Source organism: Colobus angolensis, unplaced genomic scaffold (assembly GCF_000951035.1).
Source record: "Colobus angolensis palliatus isolate OR3802 unplaced genomic scaffold, Cang.pa_1.0 Scaffold104, whole genome shotgun sequence".
NCBI lineage: Eukaryota > Metazoa > Chordata > Mammalia > Primates > Cercopithecidae > Colobus > Colobus angolensis.
The window spans coordinates 5,583,462-5,606,731 of record NW_012111364.1 but is presented as its reverse complement, the minus strand read 5'-3'; the positions used below and the strand labels follow the sequence as shown (position 1 = coordinate 5,606,731).

General features: G+C 36.5%; 1 protein-coding gene across 2 annotated transcripts in view; it reads left to right on the top strand.

The window, feature by feature from the left end:
* Positions 1–5,048: 5,048 nt before the first annotated feature.
* PHF14 (PHD finger protein 14) overlaps positions 5,049–23,270 on the top strand; it is a 200,413-nt gene continuing 182,191 nt past the window's right edge. For both annotated transcript variants that reach the window (XM_011942981.1, XM_011942988.1), the window contains exons 1-4: positions 5,049–5,503; positions 6,018–6,128; positions 13,546–14,333; positions 22,310–22,454. In XM_011942981.1, coding sequence (XP_011798371.1) covers position 5,503; positions 6,018–6,128; positions 13,546–14,333; positions 22,310–22,454 — 1,045 coding nt within the window. In that variant the 5' untranslated portion in view covers positions 5,049–5,502. The remainder of the gene's footprint in view (positions 5,504–6,017; positions 6,129–13,545; positions 14,334–22,309; positions 22,455–23,270) is intronic.

Here is a 23,270-nt window from a genome sequence, read left to right as displayed (position 1 = left end):
TCTATGCTGGATCTTCCTATTTCAGCTATTAAGACAACTGAAAGTCAATGGGGTTACTATCAGTCTCCTTCCTATAAACCTGTTTTCCATTTGGTAATCTCTGAAGTTAGACTTCCCCCTTAGTAGAGCTGTACTTGAAGTTTTATTCAGGAGAGAAATGCTATTTTCAGTTCCTCTGACAACAGAATTACTATGTAGTTCTTTTCCTTCTAATGAATTATCCAGCCTACTGTCCAAGTCTCAACCCTTCTCACAACCCTCATTGTCTCTTGCCTAAGTGTTATGCAGAGAATTTATTGGAAAAACTCATGTTAGTGATTCTTCTCTTTGATGATCATCACCTGGATGAATTTATTAGCTCCTTAGTCTGTTGGATTTTGTTTGCAATCTGGACCTACTTCCAGAACTGTCAGAATTCCTCCACAGCCCTCAAAAGTCTGCTGGTGACATTACTCTCAGGTTTATAGCAATGCTATGATTTTATGGATTTGTTTCTATTTGTATATTTCTTCTGTGATTTCTGTGTATTTTGGGGAGGGTAGTGAAGTAATTCACATGTTCAATTTGTTCAATTAGTTGTGAACCAGCACTATTATCTTTAGATTTACAGCAAACTAAATTTTACTTTCTTGGCTTCTTAAAAACTTAATCAGGATCTGCAGTTTCTCTCTCAACAAAATAAGACAATTCAATTTTTTTTCATTTCTCGTATTTTACTTTCGCAAGCACTCCATCTCTTTACCCCCTACCTCTTGGATTTGGTTACAATAATTTAGAATTATGTCCCCTCTAGTTTGCATATCTTTGCTTAATAAAACTGTATTAAATCCCACAATCTCAGTATCAGCAATTATTCACAATTTATTTTAACTGTTATTTTCTTTTTCTCTTACATCATTTTTTCATTGCATGTCCTCTAATTTCTTGGATTTAAAAGACTTTTTTCTTAGAGTAATTTTGGAAATAGGGTACACTGTTATCTGCTTCTGAAAACTTCAAGTAAGTAACCAGACAGGTTATTAATATTATTTCCAGATTCTGGGTGATGAATCGGAGGCTCAATGTTGACTTTTTTAAGGTAACACAAATTCAGTGGCAAAGCCTAGATCCAAATTCGGATCTCCAGACTCTGAAGTTTGCTGTCTTTTATGTACATATTTGTTTCTTTTTCTTATAGTAGGTGTCCATGACAAGCTGTTTATTTTACTATCTTTTGTTGGAGTACTTTGAAAGACCATTTCTAAATACAGATCTCTGCTTTTCAGAATTATTGCTGATGCTTGTGCAGTCATATTCAGTTTGCTTAGTTAGAATTGTGGACATTAAGAATATTATTTGGCAAAATCCTACATTGAGGCTGTTTGTGGTTGCTGTTTTTTGGAAACAATTATTATATAATTCTTCCTCTTTGTGTAGTCATACATAAATATCTTGAATTTGAATACCTGGCAACTAGAATAAAAGAGAAACATGATGGATTACATAACATAAATATCTTACTAAGAAGATGGCAGAGCATTAGGAGACTCAAAATTTTCTGAGTTAAGGCTGGGTGCAGTGGCTCACACTTGTAATCCCAGTACTTTGAGAGGTTGAGGTGGGTGATCAATTGAGGTCAGGAGTTGAAGTCCAGCCTGGCCAACATGGTGAAACCCTGTCTCTACTAAAAACATAAAAATTAGCCAGGGATGGTGGCAGGCATCTGTAATCCCACCTGCTGGGGAGGCTAAGGCAGGAGAATCACTTGAACCTGGGAGACGGGGGTTGCAGTGAGCTGAGATTGCTGCCACTGCATACTCCAGCCTGGGCAACAAAGCGAGACTCCATCACCCCACCGCCCCCCCAAAAAATTCTGAGTTAAGAATGCCAAAAGAAATTTATCATGTATGCCTTAAAGATGTTCAGAAGAATATTATTGGAGCTGCTATTATAGCCAGTTTATAACCAATAAAGACAAATTCTTTATATGACATAAAAATGTAATTTCCTTTATAAATATAAATGGATGCAAAAATCAACAAAATACTAGCAAACTGAATCTTGCATCTACAACAAGATTTATACAACATGACTAAGTAGAATTTATACTAGAAATGCAAGGTTGATTAAGCAAATAAAAATCAAGCAATATAATAACATACCATATTGAAAAAATAAAGTACAAAAATCACGTGATCATCTCAATAGACAGAGAAGGAGTATTTAATACAATTTGAAGCTCTTTCATAATTAAAAAATCGGCAAACTAGGAACAAAAAGAAAGTTCCTCCACCTGAAAAAGGGCATCTATGAAAAGCTATAGATAACATAAGACTAAGTGGAAGACTGAAAGTTTTCTTCCTAAAGTCAGGAACAAGACAAAGAAGTCTTGCTCTCACCACATTTATTCAACAATGTTCCACAGGTTCCAGCCAGAGCAATTAGGCAAGAAAAAGAAATAACAGGCATTCACAAAAGGGAGGGAAAAGTTCAAGCCCCTTCATTTAATATCATTTCCTGGAAGTTTCATGTACTGTTTCTGCTGACATGCAATTGGCCAGAACTTAACTGCATAACTCCAAGCAACATCAAGAAAGTTAGTATATTATGTCTTTATGCTTTGGAAACTGTGCCCAGTTAAAATTTGGAAGTTCCATTTTTGAAGAAAAAGGAGACAATGGGTATTGGGAGACACCAGCAGTTCCTTCCATGTTTATTAAATGCAGGTCAAAAAAAGGAATTAAGTAATTTTTTTCTTTTCTTTTTACTTTTCTTCTTCCTTCCTTTTTCCTTCCCTCTCTTCCTTTCCTCCTTTTCTCCTTCTTTCCTTCTCTTACTTTCTTTCAATACATGAATTGCAAAAGATTACTAACCTAAATGCAATGTTGTCTTCCGGATTGACTCTTGGAACAGAAAAAAGGACATTAGTAAGAAAATTAGTGAAATATAAATAAAGTCTTTAGTCAACAAAACTGTACTCATGTCAGTTTCTTAGTTTTGATAAATGTATTATGGTTACATAAGATACTGATATTAGTGGTAGCTGGGTGAAGGATGTACAAAAACTCAGTATTATTATTGTACTTTTTGGTAAATTTGAAATTACTTCAAAATTAAAAGTTAAAAAAAAAAGATTGCTGATATCCAATGGCCACAGGTTTGGAAAACTAGAAAGAATTCTTATCCACTCTTGATGGTATATATATTAATACAGACTTTCTTTTTTGAGATGGAGTTTCATTCTTGTCACCCAGGAGTACAGTGGCGTGATCTCTACTCACTGCAACCTCCACCTCCCAGGTTCAAATGATTCTCTTGCCTCAGCCTCCCAAGTAGCTGGAATTACAGGTTTGTGCCACCATGCCAGCTAATTTTTGCATTTTTAGTAGACATGGGGTTTCACCATGTTGGGCAGGCTGGTCTCGAACTCCCAACCTCAGGTGATCCACCTGCGTTGGCCTCCCAAAGTGCTGGGATTACAGGCGTGAGCCACCGTGCCTGGCAGTACAGACTGTTTTTCTAGAGCAACTAGGTGTTATTTATTAAAGGTAAATTAATTAATACATTTTGATTCAGAAAATCTCCTAGAAATTGGTTTTACATAAACACGAATGCCAGATTTTGAATTTCTCTTTTAGATAATTTAGCATAATTGCTCCAAATAAATCTAAAGGGCTATTGTCAAAGAGTGGAATATTTCGATTTATAATTTTATAGGTAAAACTGTCAGTCCATGATATGGTTGGTGTTTAAAGTAGAATGGAAGTGAAGTTCCCAGAATGGAGTTTTTAAAATAACCAAGTTCCTAGGATTTTAACTGGAAGAATAAATATCTGAAAGCCAATGAGGAGTATTAAGGATGGGATGCCACTTCTGCACCTTGAGAAAATGAAGTATGGAAGGATGAGTGGTTTTCATTTGAGAGTGCTGCAAGGTAACTTTTCCATTTCAGATGAGGAGGTAAAAGAATGGTAATTGAAAAGGAAAAAAGTTTACTAAGTAGGTTATACATTTTGGAATAGAAGTTTCTATAGCACAATAGAAAAGTTTGAGTGGACACATAGCAATGATAGTTTGGGTGAGAATGAGGCAGGAGAATAGGGTCTGGAAGCAGGGAACCTAAGGATGTTTCACGCCAACTTCCTAGAACTAAAATGAAAGGAAACCCCTAACTTTCCATGCCTAAGTAACAAAAGGACCGAAGACTATTCCCTTTGCAAACCCCCACTTTTTCTGCAGGGCGGATGGGAAATTGGCTGTCGGCAACAAATCAGACTGATTGCAGGGGAGTCTTCCTTTGCATAGAAGTGTATCACTTTGTAACTTCACCCTGCCTCTGATTGATTGCTTTTTGCACCAGTGTTTGCACAGGAGCATGACCTTTGTAACTTCATTTCGGCTTCTGGTTGGCTTCTTTCTGCAACCAATCAGACTGATTGCGCGTTACTTTATTTACATGAAGTGAGCAGGAAGTGGCCAACAGGAAGCTTCTAGAGGGTGTTTGGACTCAACAGGATTCTGTATCCGGGCCCTTGAGCGGCTGCTCAGGTCGCTCCCACAGAGAGCATGCTTTCATTTTCAATAAATCCCTGCTTTTGTTCTTTTGTTGCTTCATTCTTTCTTTGCTTTGCTGGGCGTTTTGTGCAATTCTTTGTTAAAAACGCCAAGAACCTGGACAACTTGCAGTCACGACCCTCTACCGGTGACAATATTATTTAATTACTGGTAGTGGCTTAGGGTAGCAAACATCCCTTTGTGGAAAGTTTACTCAGTAAATCCTTAAAAAACAGATCAGAAACAGAAACTGGCCTCCCAGGGATTTGGACTCCCGAGCCGAATTAGGCGCGGAGAGGGCGGAGCCTTAGGGGTTTATGGGCGGAGTTGCACTGGTTTGGCGGGGACCTCTGCTCCTGCTTGGCACTACTCGGCTTCGTGAGGCTCCGTGAGGCTTCCTGGGCTTCCACTCGGCTCTGTTCGGCTCTTGTTCGGGAAGGTTGTGCGGGGGCGAGTCCTGCGCATGCGCCCTGAACTCCTGCTGCTCTGAGGGCTGCGCTGAGCCTCGTGTTTTCACTTCCTTCTACTCAGAGCCGTATCCGGGTCGCTGCTTTCCCTTTTGTCTGAGGCAGCCGGCCTCGAGCTGTGCAATTTCTGGGTTTTTTGTTGCTTGTGGTCCAGGCTAATAAACTTTTTCTTTCTTTTTTTTTTTTTCTAGTTTTAACGGGAGAAATTAACTCCCCAGGGCCGCCGGGTTGACTGCGCTGCCTGGGCCGGAGGTCTTCTCCGGCCAGGGAGCGCTGTGGGAAGGGGCTCGAGCGGCCAGGGCCAGGTGAGGCCGGGGGGGCGGGGGGGTTAAGGGACCGCGGGGCTACTCTTGGGAGCGCCCCTGTCTGGCTGGCTGCGCGCCGGTTTTAAATAGCATCTTTCGGACTTGTCTTCGCGGCCCCAGTCCCCGACCTCGGCGCTGCCTGGGCTCCCGCAGCCTCTCCCTAAGTCTCCTCCAAACGACCACTTCACGGATTCCTTAGTAAGTGTGTCCAAGGCCTCTGCGGCGAGGGATCCATTTCAGCCATTCTAGATGTCAGGGCCGGTGGGAGCAGGGCAGGGGTGGGAGAACCCGGCGGGAAAGCTGGATTGGTGGACCCTGGCCCTCCATGGTCCGCGGAAGTGAAGCCCGCTTCTTTTATTCCTTGGGTTTTGCGTGTTTTATTGACTGTTACGATGTGTAAGTGGGGGATTACGAGTAAGGTGCAGAACCTACATCTTGAAAAGATGGGCAAGAGGGTCAGCTTCGATTTTAGCCGGCCTGAGTTGGCGTTGGCAGCATCAGGGCTGGAGCTGCCTCTGAAACTGCCCATGGAGCTGTCCAGCCTTCCCCACCCCGCTTCTGCACCCCAACCTTCTCCTGACCTCTTTTGCTGAGAACTCAATTAGACAAAAATTCCTTGCACGAGGTCATCTTTGTGTTCTCTTAGCACCACAAATCTCCACTGTGTTTGGTGTGATTATGAATGACAATGTAATTTTTTTTCTCTTAACAGTGGATCGCAGCTCCAAGAGGAGGCAGGTGAAGCCTTTGGCAGCTTCTCTGCTGGAAGCTCTTGATTATGATAGTTCAGATGACAGTGATTTTAAAGTTGGAGATGCCTCAGGTAAATATTTCCTTCTCTCTTCCCCTTTCCCAGCTTTCTGGAGTTAGGCTTATTTTTAGACTTTTTAAATCGGTTTTGATTAAAATGCCAATTTTAAGTGAAAGCACATAAACTTCATTTATTTTGTCCATTTGATTTCCCATTTTGCCTTTAGATACTGTCACTAGACCTATCGTTGCTTCTGTTTTCCTCAGAGATAATTAGCAGTCAGGGGAAGGACTTTTTCCTAAGATGCAAAAGGGTTTCTCTGTTTTACACCTGTAATATATTTATGCTTATATTACAGAGGAAAAAACCGAAAGATATCCCAAAGTAGAAAAGTATCCTGAGAGGTGTGTGGACCATTAATAGTCCCTGAGCAAGGTTCTTCTTTTTTCAGATCACTTGACATTCTCTTAGGGGAGTTTTGCTTTTTTTGTGTATTAGCTCTTTTGCTAGAATAAAATTGACCAGAGTAAGAGTTGCACTTTAAATTATAGTAGGTGCTGGACCTTGTGAATTGGGCCTTTCAGATATCTCTGAAGTGTAAGTTATGCATGCTTGCTCACTATATTTAGTAATTTAAAAAACTTTTTTTTTAAAGGTGGTATATTCACATTGTGCTGAACTGGAAAACAGAAAAGTATGGTTCTCCTTTGTATCTTCTGTTCAGTGTGCCTTATGTATATAATATATACAGTTTCAATTGAAGGAATCTGAGAAACATAAAAATTATGTTTAAATATTTTATGGGAAAAATACTGATAAACATGAACAATAAAAATTATTTGTAATTTCACCTCTTTTGAAAATTTAAATAAAGTGAGATGAAAATTTAAATAAAGCGAGAAGTAAAAACCTTTCCAATTTCATCTCTTCAACAGTTTTTATATCCTTCTAGAGAGTTTGCTGTGCTTAGTCACATCTCTCCTTCCTCTGGTTTTCCCTTGTCTTTTTCCTGCTAGGGATAGTAGGAAGGGATGAATGAAATTATATTCCTGTTGCTACTTTTAGTAGCATCGACAGCAGAATTTGCATTGTGATTTGCTGATAACTTTTTGTTTGCATAATCTCTTTTAATTTTCACAGTAACTTAGTGAAGGAGATACTATTTTACAGGTAACAGGGGTATTGAGTTTAAAGAACTGGCATGAGGTCACTCAGGCAGTAACGGATCCAGTGGATTTGACTTTGGAATTTAGTCTGTTTATCTGCTTGGATCCCAAGAGTTGATGGACAGAATCTTAAACAGAAACTCTGGATATTTGGTTACTAATTTAATTCATCCTCAGCAATCAAAAATTGATGTTTATCTTGATTAACTGTTTTTTTATCCTTTGCTTCTCAGCTCTTTATCCTTCCTTTAGTTAGTTTGCTGATGTTTGGTATTTCCAAAGAAGGGAAGGGAAAGAAGGTAAAATTTAAATCTTAGTTCTCTTGGTAAAGACCTTGGCAGATAAGAATATTCCTGGCTAGGATGTAGTTTTGGTTTGTTATGGTTGTGATTGTAAACTTTGACAAACATAATTGGGTCTTGGAAGTTACGAATTCTTTGAATATTAGAACAATTCTAAAACTTATTGCATAATTATGTGACAATAAATCTTGACTTTGTGGACAATTTGTTTCTAAGGTTTGTTTATTGAGATGGAGTATTCACAGGTATCGCTTCTTTTTCAAGTGGTAAAACAATCTGATACAAACAGAAAGTACTTTCTCAAAATACTTTATGACATCGAGCTAAGTAGAGATTTCTGACCTTGTTAAATCCTAACTATAGTTGAAGACAACTGTTGTTTGTGAAAAAATGATAGGATGAGTTTTGTTAGTTTGATATATCTATATATTCCTTAAACACACTAAAAATATTTTCTTTCTGTTCCCTCTTGTAACATAATATTTAGTATGCTGTACTCATAATTTACCCTCCTGGCCCCCTGAGGACTTAAATTTGCGACCTGTGGTCTCAGGTCACAATTCTATATGTATAGTTCTTGGTATTTATTGTAAAAGGGAATTTAGAAGAAAATGATTGTATTTAAAATGATTAATAGTCAACAGAAATTGAATCATATTTTTGACTTATTTTAGGTGCATCGATGCTCCGCATAGCTGAGATACTGGCTTACTCTGGATTACCATTGTTTTCCATTTGAATCTTTTCTGTGCCTGAGATAGTATATATGTAATTGAAGTCTTACAGAGAATAAGACATTAGTCCTATCACTGGTTTTCAAACATGTTGAAGTTGTGGATTCCCAGCACTACTTATGAATAGGAGATTAAATTGGAAGTAGACAAATGGTAGCTAAACATCTGTCTGATTGTGTTTTCTTTCAAAACAACTTCTAGAAATGACTTATTGAATGAACTACGAACTTCCTTAGAACTTAATATTAAGTGGTTAGATTGGTTGGCCTTAATTTTGGCTAACTGGATTCTGTGGATCAGTTTTTTCTTACCTTCATCTTGAAATCTGAAATTCTGACTATAAAACTTTTTATATTTCTGTTTGGTTTTAGGAATAAATATAGAAAACATTTGCAGATAAACATAATTTAACTCTATCATAAAATAGAAACAAATCAACATTTGGTAAAGAGTGACCCATGAGTAAGATTGGCAAGTGATTACCAGCCTGTACCTTTAGAAAATTATGAAACTGAAGAGAGTTTATATTTTATTTTTAATGCAAAAGCAAAAGAAGCTTCTCATTTTTGATTGAAAGCAATCAATAAAGTTTGAAATGAGTAAGTCCTAAAATAGGGTATATATGTGTTAGAATTTTGGTGATAACCACCAGAAGAACAATATGTAGAAATGTTAGGTTGAACCATATGGAATTACCAGTTTTGTAGGTCCAAAACAGTCAAATATTAGCAATTTCATGGTTTGACCTAGTTCACGTGTTTATATTTGAGACTTGGGCGTAGGGCTGGGGGTAGGATAGGAGACTTACTTACATTTAGTTATCTGCTACATTAATTGAATGTTTTAAAAAATGTTTACATCTTTATAAAGATGCAGACCTGTATTTTATTAACCAGATAGATTAGCCATGCCCTCTACCCCCATCCCCCGCCATCCAAAGTAAAATGGGGTTAACTTTAGATCTTGATCAAAAGGTAGTTTAGTTAGGCCATATTACCAGGAAATAATTTAATGAGAAGAGTCAGCCTGAGACTTTGGTGGTATTTTGTGCTTAATCTGACTTTGAATAATTGGACCCAGATGTGTTCATTGATTGTCCATAGTTTAGCTCTTTGCTAGATGTTATGGTGAATTTATAAAACAATAGTAGTAATATTAGAATAAGTAAGTAAAATAACATGTAAGTAAAATAACATGTAAGTAAAATAAAAATTAGAATAATTAAATAAAATAATTGATACAAAGGATGGCTGATCACTTGTGTAGTTCAAGTCTTTCATAGGAAATGGGATTACTTTAGATTGATGTAGAACAATTTCATTGAGGAGAGAAGAGTGGAACTATGAACAGAAAGATTTAGATAAACAGCAATCTTGGTGAGGCAAAAATTAAAAGTGTTGAAACTTGGAATTGTTTTTTATATTTGGGGATCAGGATTGAAGAGATAAGTAGAAGAAGTAGAAGAGATAAGCCTGGAAAAGTAGAATAAGGTCAAATTGTGGCCGTATATACGAGTTAAGGGTTTCTCAACCTTGGTGCTACTGGCATTTTGTGTTGGATAGTTTTTTGTTGTGGAGGCTTGCCCTGTACCCAATAGGATGTTTAGCAACAACAACCCTTTCCTCTACTAGATGCCAGTAGCCTCTAGATGCCAGTTTCCAACCTGCCCCAGCCTCACCTCCACCCCACTTCCACTGTTGTGGCAACTGTTGTTTCCAGACATTGCCAGTTGTCCTCTGGGGGGAAAAATGTCCCCATTTGAGTACCACTGGCTTAGATTTACCCATACAAACCTAAGATGGCATAGCTGGAACTAGAATCAGCAGTAGAGGATGAGTTGTGTTGACTGACTGGCTGTCTTCAAGACATACACAGTTTTGGTCGAATGTAGCCCCGGGATAGCTCTAAATAACTGGTAGAATAGTGATCGGTCTGTTATCTATTGTGTATATTTATAGTACTAATACTGTTGTACCAGATCAGTGAACAGAATTAGATTGATGAAATTGATGAACAAATTTATATTGCATATATTGTATATTAACATAAAACTAAATTAAGTCATATTGATTTTGTTATGGGGAGAACATTGGATACAGTGGTATTGATGGTTGATATTAATTAAATTAATTTTTATTTTATTATTTAATGTTTTAAAGGGATTCTTGTTGGTGTTTTAAATTCTAATTTTAAAATTTATTTTATTTTTTGTCTGGCCATTACCACTCAGAGGAGTTTTGAAAAATTCTGTGATGGTAAAAAATTTCTTAACTGTCTGTTAGTTGAAATAGCTGTTGCTTGGAGAGATTCCGATATATTGTATGTTTGAGAAAGGTTATCTTTTATTTAACCAAATGGGAAGTAGGATTTCAATTTTAAAGATTTACTTTTTTCAAATGTAAGAAAGGTTTGTTGTAGACTTGAAATTAACTCTGTCTTTCTGCCTAAGATAGCTTTATTTGAAGTATCTGGCTAATTTCTCTGGTGTATTTCTTTTTTTCCTTTCTCTTTTTTTTTTTTGGAACATGGCACAGAGTCATTCTTTGATTTTATAGTAATGGGAAATTTTTTTCTTTGCAGCCTATGGAAAAAATAGACAGCCAAGGACCTTGATTTTTCTCATTATCCTTATTACCCAGCTATGCTTGTAAATAAATAAGGTTTATCTCCATCCCTCCAGTGCATATGTACAAAAAACAAATAGTGACTAATCAGATGAAGAAGTTATTTTTCAGAGATCGGGGAAAGATAATATTTGATATGTTGCTGAACCCTATAGAAAGATAAAATTTGATGTATTGCTGATCCGTGTAGTTGGAGTCTGACTAATGTACTGTATTTGGAGAACGAGGGATTGGATAAGCTATTAGGACTTGGTTTTGTGGGATAATGTCCATTCTTCTAATAGTTAACAAATATAAAACATTGAATTTTTTTTTAATTCCTTTCTATTCAGGCATGATTATAAATCAAAAACAGAATCAAGGAGTCTCAATTTACCTCTCATTAGAAAAAATAATTAATTGGCATTGGCAACTACCAAAACAAAATCACAAAAATCTCTGCATTTTGTAAAATTTACCAGGTAACAGCAAAGTTGGATTGGTCTCAGTTTTGATCAGCTACCCCTACTTCTGCCCCGGTTAATCTTACTTTTTTGTCTATCATTAAGTTTTGATTGGTAAAAAGCCTTCTAGAAGGTTGATGCTGAAGAAAAGTACCTTTTCTTTCATCTTCATCTCCTAGCTCTCTTAATTATGGCATTACTTCTATTCTAGAGCCTAAGGTGTTTGAGTTTTCTTTAGTCAGTGTGCATAAAAGATCTTTCTGTGTCTTAGAAGTGTTTAGTCAACTCTGGTTTTTATTTATTAAATCGTAATTTTAAAATGTCTAAAGATTATTTTTGTTATTTTTACCAGATGTGATTTTTCTTGGTAGGTTGGGTTTAATTACTGTGAGTGGTTTACAAAATCATAATTTTCTTAATGCTTTGGAGACTGAAAAAAAGTCACTTGTTTGTGAGTGATATTGGGTCCACACTCTTGAAATCCAAGAAGCTCAAAAATCCAAGTGTTTTGTAAGATTGACACAAACTTATTTGATGGCAAAGCCTAACAGGAACTGGTAAGAGTTTATTTGTAGTATTTATTTCTCATATACTGTAAATATTTATATTTTTCTCTGCAGAAATAATGTTTGATTATAGGATAATCCCATAGACTTCACTAGGGGTATTAGTGTAATATATGGTACATGCTCCATGTTACCCTTGAAAATCTGAGAAATTATGAATTCTGAAACACATCTGGTTCTTAAAGTTTCCGATAGGGAATTGCTGACCTGTATGATATTGCTCTTGTATCCTGTGCAAGGTTGTTTAGGATAAGAGTATTTTTTTCAGAACAGTTACAAGTAAGCTATGGATACCTACATGACAGTTGTGAGATTGTTAATGATTTCATAGAGTCAGTCAGTATCTGTTAAATGTTAGTGTTTATTTTTTATGTAATTTTGCTTGCAGAATATTTTTGTTAGCAGTCATTTGTATGACTTGTGGGGCTCACTAGATACCAGATACTAATTACAGACAGCTTCCTTCAATTTTAGTGCTTAGTTAATTACAGAGGTTAAGCCTAGTTGAGTTAATAGAAATTAAAATGATGTGGAAACACTGTACTTTTTCCACCATTTTATCATTACCTTTTTCTTGGCTATAGGTGCAAAAATTTATCATCCTGTGGATGTAACTATTGGTACTGGTTAAGACTTAACTGGTGTCTTCCCCACCTCCTCCTGCTCCCTGTCCTCTTTCCCTCCTTTCATTTATTTCTCTCTTCAAATATTTTAGATTGTTATTTACTTGATTGGGTACAAAGAGAATGATTAGAAGGTTACTGAGTAGTGTTGGGTTGAGAGGGACTGGGCTGCCCTAGGTAGGAGTGGAAGAAACCTGCTAGATAGAAAGCATTAAGTCCTGTGAGCTCTTTAATGTCTTCAGCCTAACTTTTCAGTGACTGCTCATTTTCAGAATGGACTGCTTTATTCATCAGTTTCTTCCGTTCTAGAGCATATAGTGGTTACTGTGTAGCCGTTTTGAAAGTGTAGTGACTCTTCTTTTATTGATATGAACAGTATCCTAATAAACAGGAAAACTGATCATTTCTCTTACAACTTCCTTTTTCTCTGCCATTGCTATTGTCTCTTTTCACCTGTGTTCTTGGTATTCCTAAAATTTGTTCGGTGTATTAGGGATGTAGTATAAGTTGACTATCATAAATATCCATGCTCATTTAACTGGGAAAAGAGTAAAATAAATGAAGCAGTTTTATGGGCCAGATTTATCTTGTTTTGGTTGTGACTCAATACTTACAAGTCCATATAGTTTACAAAAGATGTTTAAGGGAGGAAAAATTTTGTCTGTGTTATCAGTAAAATTAAAATCAAGTGCCTAATCTTAAAAGAAGCACATTTACTTTAAAAAATAATTGCCTCTTCGGTACCAAATGTTGCCATGTGACACAAAATAGTGCTTCTCTTTTTAAAGCATATTTTAATTTAGGGTTATATATATTCATCTTCATTAGAGCTATACAAAACCATTGTATCAACTTCATTGATTTATTATTTGATCAGGTTGGGAATGTCTACCATTCTTTGACTTAAATTTGTTTATATTGTTTTGCAAGTTATTCACAAATTTTGGTGGTTTCATTTGTGTCAGCGTTGTGTGTGTGTGTGTGTATGTATATACATATGTGTGGTTTTTTTTTTCTCATATTTTCAACAGATTCTGAAGGGAGTGGTAATGGAAGTGAAGATGCTTCAAAGGACAGTGGAGAAGGTTCCTGTAGTGATTCTGAAGAAAATATTTTAGAAGAAGAACTGAATGAAGATACTAAAGTAAAAGAAGAACAGCTTAAAAATTCTGCAGAGGAAGAAGTACTGTCAGCAGAAAAACAGTTAATTAAAATGGAAAAGAAGGAGGAAGAAGAAAATGGAGAAAGACCTAGAAAGAAAAAGGAGAAAGAGAAGGAAAAAGAAAAGGAAAAGGAGAAAGAGAAGGAAAGAGAGAAGGAAAAAGAAAAAGCAACAGTATCTGAGAATGTGGCTGCTTCTGCTGCTGCCACCACACCAGCCACAAGTCCTCCTGCTGTTAACACATCCCCTTCTGTTCCCACTACGACAACTGCTGCAGAGGAACAAGTCAGCGAGCCAAAAAAATGGAACCTTCGACGAAACCGACCGCTTCTGGATTTTGTGTCCATGGAAGAGCTGAATGACATGGATGACTATGACAGTGAGGATGACAATGATTGGCGACCTACTGTAGTAAAGAGAAAAGGGAGATCTGCATCTCAGAAAGAGGGAAGTGATGGAGACAATGAGGATGATGAAGATGAGGGAAGCGGGAGTGATGAAGATGAGAATGATGAAGGCAATGATGAAGATCATAGTAGCCCTGCCAGTGAAGGGGGTTGCAAGAAGAAGAAGAGTAAAGTTCTTAGCAGAAACAGTGCTGATGATGAGGAACTGACCAATGATAGCCTGACCCTATCTCAAAGCAAGAGTAATGAGGTAGATCAACCCAATTTTTATATCTGTCTGTCTGGGGAAAAGGGAATTCTTCTCTAAATCACTCTACACATTGTATTAAGTGGCTTCCTTGAAATCCTATTTATAGACGGCTGTGGGATGAATGAGCACTCTAACTGTAACATTTTTTCATTTGGCCAACAGACTTTTATTAAATATCTACTATTTGTCACCGTTCTCAAGGAGCTCACAATCTCTGTCCTCAAGGAGAAATATTTAGAGAAATATTTTTATATCCATAAACTTGGGAAATGACAAAGTTTTCCATTCTCCTTTTTATCCCTTTACTCCTTTGTTCATAGGACTGCTGAATGGTGCTGAGTGGAATATGAAAACAAAGGTCACCTTTCTTTCAACGTAGTTATGTCCATATCCTTATTAAAATGCGGGCCTTGAGAATACCTTAGAGCAGGGCAACAAACAGTCTAATGATTTTCTCAAACCTTAGAGATTAGTTTTAAAGATTAATTCCTTTACCAGTTGTAGCACTCATCATCTTTTTAGTCACCAAATCTTTGCTTTATGTGTACGGGACATACACATAAGTATAAACTATTTTTACATATATTTAGTAAATAAATTCTCTCTACAAAGAAATGGAATAAAAACCCAAACATTTCCATCATAAAACAGACATTTTTGTCATAAGACTGCAGTAATGGCTCAGTGCTTCTACTTGAAGTTCTACTACTGAAAGTTAGGTTTATCCATTGATCTCAGAGATGCATCATTCAAGACTCTTCAGTCGAACACATTTGTGTCTCTTTGTGTATGTGTTTTTGTATATGTTTTTCTTCAAAAGAAAGATTGAGTTGTTGTCTTACATGTAGATGTATCTGTTACATCACATGTACAACTGTAATAATTCTGTCATTTCTGTTAATGTGTTTATATTCACCAAAATTTATTTCTTTACCAAACACTTATTTTTTTTTTCATATCACTGAAGTAAAACTGGTAGAAAGATTTTTCCTCTTATACTTTATTTGTTCTTTCACATTTTTCTGCTTACAAGTGTTACATAGCAGTGATTATCTATTTTAATTGTTTTGCTTAAAAAGTTGGTGATTACCTTACCAAAATAATCTATAGCAGACTGTAAGGTTATCAGTGGAGATGAGACAACAGTTTATATTTGGATTATAAACATTGGTTTACTTCTGAAACCAATATTTTATATGAAAAAAAATGTTGCCTGCCTTCAATGTCATTCTAATTCTTAACTTTAAAGGAAAGTTGTCATTTGGGAAAAAGTATAATATTTTTAATGATATAGCACAGGCAGTTCCGTATTATCAATGCTATCTGAAACAGGCATGGAAAAATCTAATTGTTTGTATTTAATTTAGGCATGCATGCAGTTTAATTTATAGCACTTAATACTGTATATCTAATGAGTAAGTTTACTTTTGACAACATCACTTCCTTCATTTTTATTAGGTTGATATTCTTAGAAGTAGTCTAGCTAATGATAGAGGCAGTGTGGATTAGATTTATGCTAAAAGAGTGGGGGACACCTGCATATGTTTAGAAATTTGCCACGTAAAATGTGTATAGCATCTATTTATTAAACCTGTACTTCATAAATACTGCCTAAGAGGTTGTAGACTAACATTTACGATGCATTTGAAGTCCATGTATTGGTTGCTTAGTTTTTTTTTTTCCACTAGAAGACACTTCAGTAAATAATGGGACCGTTTATGTTTAAATTAATAGTCCCAAACATAAACACATTCCAGGAATGAGATTCCAAAGCACTTCTTCAAAAAAGTGCCCATGTAGAAGAGATTATAAAAAGTTACTTTTTCTCCAGAATAACATTCTACTTAAAAGCTTGAGTCATTTTCCCCACAACTCTATTATTCAAGTGCTACAGTAATTTTTTGGTGATTTTAGTTTATTTAAATTATGTCCCTCAAATTAGATAATTACATTTTAATTAAAAAACTAACCAATTGTGATTATTAGTTATATTTCTAGATTTATTTGTATGATCTTAATTTTGTAAGAAGATGATTAAAGCTAGTCCTTGTTGCCTGTGGCCAATGTTTGGGTTTTAATCTTCCTGGTTATTTTAGCTAGTGATAATTTCTGTGTCCATTACATAGTTAAGTATATATTTGATTATATTTGAAGTTTGATTTTCCCTGCTTTTACTTTGTTTTCAGAAACTACTTTGTAGTAGAGATAGCTGAAAATGTAGCTTTAGAAATACGTAATAGAAATGTATAATTATACCATATTTAGTTTATAAGCAGGCAGACATTTTTCTTGGCTGCTATGTTAAGTTCATTTGTAGTGAAATGATGACCTGGAACTTTCATAATTTTGAAGTTTCTTTTGGGAACTTGATATTTATTTTAGCAGGGCCCTTTTATAATTATCGCTCTTAATGGCCTTGACATGCCTGTACTACAGACCCTGAAATACTCTCTAGCAGTGATTCTCAAACAGTTTTTTCTTTTTTTGAGACAGGGTCTCACTCTGTTGCCCAGGCTGGAGTACAGTGGCGTGATCTCGGCTCACTGCAACCTCTGCCTCATGGGTTCAAGCAATTCGTCTGCCTCAGTTTCCTGAGTAGCTGGGAATACAGGTGCGTGCCACCATGCCCAGCACATTTTTGTATTTTTGGTAGAGATGGGGTTTCACCATGTTGGCCAGGCTGTTCTCCAACTCCTGACCTCAAGTGATCCACCTGCCTTGGCCTCCCAAAGTGCTGGGGTTATAGGCATGAGCCACCACGCCTGGCCTCATTTTAAAATTTTTTGAATTTTTATTTTTTTTTGAGACAGGGTCTCGCTTTGTTGCCCAGACTGGGGTGCAGTGGTGTGATCATGGCTAACTGCAGCTTTGATCTCCCAGACTCAAGCAATTCTCCCACCTCAGCCTTCGGTGTAGCTGAGACTACAGGTGTACGACCATGACTGGCTAATGCTTTTATTTTTTATTATTATTATTTTTTGTGTGTGGAGACAGTATCTCACTATGTTGCCTAGGTTCGTGTCAAATTCTTGACCACAAGCAATCCTCCTGCTTCAGCCTTCCAAAGTGTTGAGATTACAGGTGTGAGCCACCACACATAGCCCCTTTACAGTTTTAAAAATTATTGAGGACAACCATTAATATTTATGTGGATAATATCTGTTGATATTTACCATTTGAAATTAAAACTGAGTAAGCACACAAGTTGTCAGTTCCCATTTTATGTAGTGTCTGGAAAACTTCATTTTACTCCCATGAGAGAAAGAGTGAACAAGACAAATAATGTCTTAGTATGATTATGAAAATTGCCTTTACTTTTTATACCTGCTGAAAGAGAATTCACTGGACCACACGTTGAGAACTGCTGCTCTAGAACTGGGCATTAGATAAACTGCATTTTTGCAAACAGGCACCTGTTTTTTGTCAATGACCTTCTGGCATTTTTTGAATTTAGTGCAGTCTGAAGAATCCCCTTGAAATATGGTTGTATATCTTTTTCAGCCATTAATCTTGCAGCTTTGAGATTCCTTAAGATTATCTTGCCCTTTAGTTTTCAGAGGTAAGTTTTTTGGGGAAGGCGGTGTAGTATTTTCAGAAATGGTTCCCATTTTCAAGATTTTGAAACTGAAGTTTTGTATGAGAATTAATACATGACAGTAAATTATGTCAATAGAATTGGCATTTTTGTTTTGTGAAAGAAAGTGTTCCTTTCTCATGGAAAATACTTAAAATTAGAGACAGTTTGGATTTTGGATTACTGCTTTATAAATGTAACTTCATGTTCTTTGCTGAGTAGAATTTTTTTTTTCCGTAAAAGGCTCTGTTAAAGATATTAGGTGTCACATTAAGAAATGGCAATTGTCACCTGATTTTTGTGAATTAAAATGTAAAAATTTTGCCAAAATTTATAAATATCCACTTCTGTTTGAGACTTCTAACTTACTAATCAGTTGTCTTTTTACACATTACAAAATGAAACAAATTGCTCTGAGTCCTAAAAAAAAGTCAGTTCTGTAACATTGTATAAATACTGAGATTCATGAGAATTTGACCTTTTCTAAAAACTTAGAGGAAGTATGATTGGTCAAGCTTTTTGATATAATAATTTTTTCTTCAGGGCAGTAGGATTCTTTTAATTCTAATTTTACAGGAAATGTGCTGGAATTTCCTTGTATTAAACACATGTGTTTAGATAAAATTTAGCCTTTTGTATATATCATTTACAATCATATGTGGAATATATATATAAATGAACAGTAAGCATATTTTAGAGCCTGTGGAGAACATTGATCAGTATTATCATTTTGGGGGTAAGTTTTAAATCCTGATGGAAAAAATGAAATATTTACTATAAGTGTGATTGATTTATTCATGTAGTATCACTTATTCTTCCTATAATTACATTGGATTCCATTACATTATTCCATAATATTAAAGTTATTTTCTAGGTGGTACTTTTTTGCCATTCAAAACCTATTTTCCTGATGTCTATTTTTATGCAAAACCATAGTTTAGAAATTTTATGTTAAAAGCTTCAGCTTAACTACTTTCTCTGAAATCTTGAAAGATGATGTATGTTCTCAGAAATATCCAAACAACAGATGATAATAAATCAGGTTTTGTATTGATCTAATCATAAGTGGGCTTAAACCTATGTTTGATGTGTTAAAACTGAGATCTAGCTGGCCGTGGTGGCACATACCTGTAATCCCAGCTACTCGGGAGGCTGAGGCAGGAGAATTGCTTGAACCCGGGAGTTGGAGGTTTCGGTGAGCCGAGATCCCACCATTGCACTCCATCCTGGGCAACAACAGTGAAACTCCATCTCAAACAAACAAACAAACAAACAGAAAAAGCAAAAAAGAAAACTAAGATCCTAATTTTTTTAAGGAGGATGTGTTATTTAGATTTTCCGGTTGAAACATTGTCTGCCAGCTATTTGGTTAGGGAAATATTTTATTTCTAGTTTTCCCTATTTTCTTCTTTGCATTACATTTCTATTAAGAGTCTCAAATCATGAGGATCAGAGGGCCAGAAACATTAGTTAATGTTGTTTTCTGTGCCTCTAAATGATAATAGATGTGGAGAGAAATTGGTGTAGAGATATGATTTTTATGGTTTTTCTGAGCAAAATGGAAAAATAGGAAAATAGAGGAATTAGAACTGCATTTTGATACAACTTTTTCTGACCTTTTGAAATTTACTTGTTTCCCATATGAGTAAACCTTTTTTCCAGGGCTGATTAATTTTAATTCCTCCAGAGAAATTACCACACAGTCCATAAAGATATATAGCATCCTAATTTCCAAACTCTGATTGTTTGCTAGATTATTTTCTAGTCTGTAATTTTTTTTTTTTTTTTAACCTAGATGTGGTATTCTAAGGAAAGTCTTCTTTGGACTTACCATGGGGATGATATTTAAAGTAGCAGTCCTCATTGAGGCTCGCAACTTTTCTTTTGGGGGTACAAGGAAGATCCTCAGTGTAATAAATCATCAGTTCATGATCCTCTTTTTGAACCACCTTAACAAGAGATACAGCGGAAAGGAAAAGGCATTGAACATTTATTGAGTGTCTAGTTTGTGCCAGGAACATTCTTGCCATCTATTGTTAATTCTTATAACCTCCTGAGGTAGATATTATTTTTATCGCCATTTTGCAGATAAATTACAGCTTCGAGGTTCAGTAGCGAATAAGTGAGAGGTGAGAAAGAAACTTAAAAATGTTTGATTTCATGTCAACTTTGAAGCATGACTAATAGTATGAAAATCTGGGCAGATTTTTGTTTGCTTACTCTGGTACTGTAAAACCAGATGAGTTTTATTTAGGATGTTTTCAGTTTTTTATTTGCCAGCCACTTGTCAGCCCCAGACCTATTTTGTTTGGTTTTATAACATAGAGAAGCAAAATACAGAACTTAAAAATACTAGAATTCTTAAGAGAAATAATACCATATTCTTGCTGACATTTGCATTCTTTTCTGATTGTTTTACAAATCTGCTGCAATTTTAGATGTTACACACAAAGTATGTTGAAAGAATTATTAATTGTGACCTTCAAGTATATTCAAGTGTCACAAATTGCTGTTTAAATGATGGCTCCAAATGTTACTTTTGGATATTGGTTGAGTTTAAAAGAATATAAAAATATAAAAAATAATAAAATATATTTATGAAATATATTATGAAAAATGTATATTTAATGAGTGTATGGTATGAAACTAATTTATTAAATTTATTTCTGAATATTGTTAGTGATTTGCTTTCCAGGAAACTGATTTGCTTTCCAGGCTCACCAGGGCGAGTATTAAAGGACCAGCCAGTAGGCAAGGCTAGGAGCAAAACTGCAAATTTATTTTTGGTCAGCCAGCTTTGTGGGGGAGGGGTGAGGTCCATCGGTCTCCGGCAGGGGAGGCCGGAGGAGTCACCCGGTGGAGCTCTGGGGAGGAGTTCCTGCAGTCCCGACAGGAGTGGGGGCTGAGGCAGTGCGGGCAGCGCGCCCTTGGGGAGCGGCTTTTATGTCCTGGGCCTGGGAGTGGGCGGGCAGTGGGCGGGACATAGGCGGGTCGTGGGTGGGCCGTAGGCATGGCTAGGCGGGTTCCGGTTTTTCGCCGTGGGAGGTCGGGTTGCGCCTGCGCAGTCGACCCATGTCTTTTGGCGCGGGAAAAGTTGACAGTGAAGAACCCGGAACTGTGCCATCTTGCCTCCGGTTGTCCAAACAGGTTCATAAATAAAAATGTATGGACTCAAGTACCATCTTTTATTATATGTAATGTTAAAGACAATCTATTAAATATGCAATAATAATTTTCTTGTTAACTTATTTAAAGTTTATAATGCAGAAGGTTTAAATGAAAACAAACAGACCCTCTTCTTCTGAATTTTATCTTTTAAATGTTTATTAATATGTCTTCTTATTTCTTTCTTTTTGAGACAGTCTTGCTCTGTCCCCCAGGCTGGAGTGCAGTGGCATAATAATAGCTGGCTGCAGCATTAAATTCCTGGGCTCAAGTGATCCTCCTGCCTCAGCCACCTGAGTACCTGGGACTAAAAGCATGCATCACCACGCCCAGCTAATTTTAAAATACGTTGTAAAAATGGGATCTCACTGTGTTGCCCAGGCTGGTCTCAAACTCCTGGCCTCAAGTGATCCTCCTACTTCAGCCTCCCACAGTATTTGGGATTACCAGCATGAGCCACTGATCCCATCCTCTCTTTTTATAGTATCACTAGCTAAATGTCTTCATTACCAGTTTACACTAGATATTTCTTGATATAAACCTAATTAATAGAGTTCTGTGACCCTTCTAGCAGCTAGTCAATCTGGATCCTTTTTTAGATTATTTTCTGTATCTGTGTATATTCATATACCTAGGCAGGCTCTCATGGATCTATCTTACAGTAGTTTGATAACGCTGAAATTTCTGAATTCCCCAGTACTTAAGGAGTATAGAGTCCTTAAGTCTGCCATCACATACATACTTGCTTAAACATTATTTTGAATTCATTTCTTCCTATTTTGTATATGTGTGTCTTGTCTCCTCTAGGTAGGATTATAAGCTCCTAAAGTGTAAGAATCATATCTTGTACTTTTAAAACACATGTATAAGATCAATGATTACTTTGATTACTTGTGGATTCATTTTTCGTTTTTCCTAGTTTAAGGGGCAAAGCAGATCAAGAGTTGTTAGTTGCATGCCTGCTTTTTCATATCCTCTCTCCTAGAGGAGAGAGAATATGAAGCTTGCAGAGAAGTGAAAAGTTAAATAAGAAGGTGCTTATAGTGTTCTTTAACAAAGACGTCAGGTATATATTTCTCAAATATAATGTACTTTGGAGTTAATAAAAGAATGGAAAATGGGGCATACATTTGGAAGTGCATATAATAATGTTTAAGTAATAAAGAGAATTTTAGTGATTAATTTTTTTTTTACTTTAAATGTGATTTTCTGATATATGCTAATATTTTAATATTAGGACTCGCTGATTCTTGAGAAGAGTCAAAACTGGAGCTCTCAAAAAATGGACCATATTCTGATTTGCTGTGTTTGTCTGGGAGATAATAGTGAGGATGCTGATGAAATAATTCAGTGTGACAATTGTGGCATTACGGTCCATGAAGGTAATGTTGCTTTCTTTTCTCTCTTTTTAGAAATGGCTGACTGTGGCTCTTTTACATTTGTACTAAGGTGGTTCTACAGTATTTCATGGTGTTTTGGTTGAAATAATGCTAAATCATCAAAGTATGGGTGCTATTTTTCAGGTTATCTTTTCTTTGTTTTTGAGGTGGAGTCTCACTCTGTCACCCAGGCTGGAGTGCAGTGGCACAATCTCAGTTCACTGCAACCTCCACCTCCCGGGTTCAAGCGATTCTGCTGCCTCAGCCTCCCGGGTAGCTGGGACTACAGGTGCCCACGACCACACCTGACTAATTTTTGTGTTCTTTTTTATTTTATTTTAATTTATTTATTTTTGAGGTGGTGTCTTGCTCTGTTGCCCAGGCTAGAGTACAGTGGTGCTATCTCAGCTCACTTCAACCTCTGCCTCCCGGGTTCAAACTATTCTGCCTCAGCCTCTTGAGTAACTGGGATTACAGGCATGAGCCACCACGCCTGGCTAATTTTTGTATTTTTAGTAGAGATGGAGTTTCACCACATGGGTCATGCTTGTCTTAACTCCTGACCTCATGATCCACCCGCCTCGGCCACCCAAAGTGTTGGGATTACAGGCATGAGCAACCGCGCCCAGCCAATTTTTGTGTTCTTACTAGAGACGGGGTTTTACCACATTGGCCAGGCTGGTCTCAAACTCCTGACTTTAAGTGATCTGCCGGCCTCAGCCTCCCAAAGTGCTGGGATTACAGGTGTGAGCCACCGCACCTGGTCCCGCGGTCATCTTAATTTTAAAAAAAAATTTAAATAATGAAAATAGCAATACT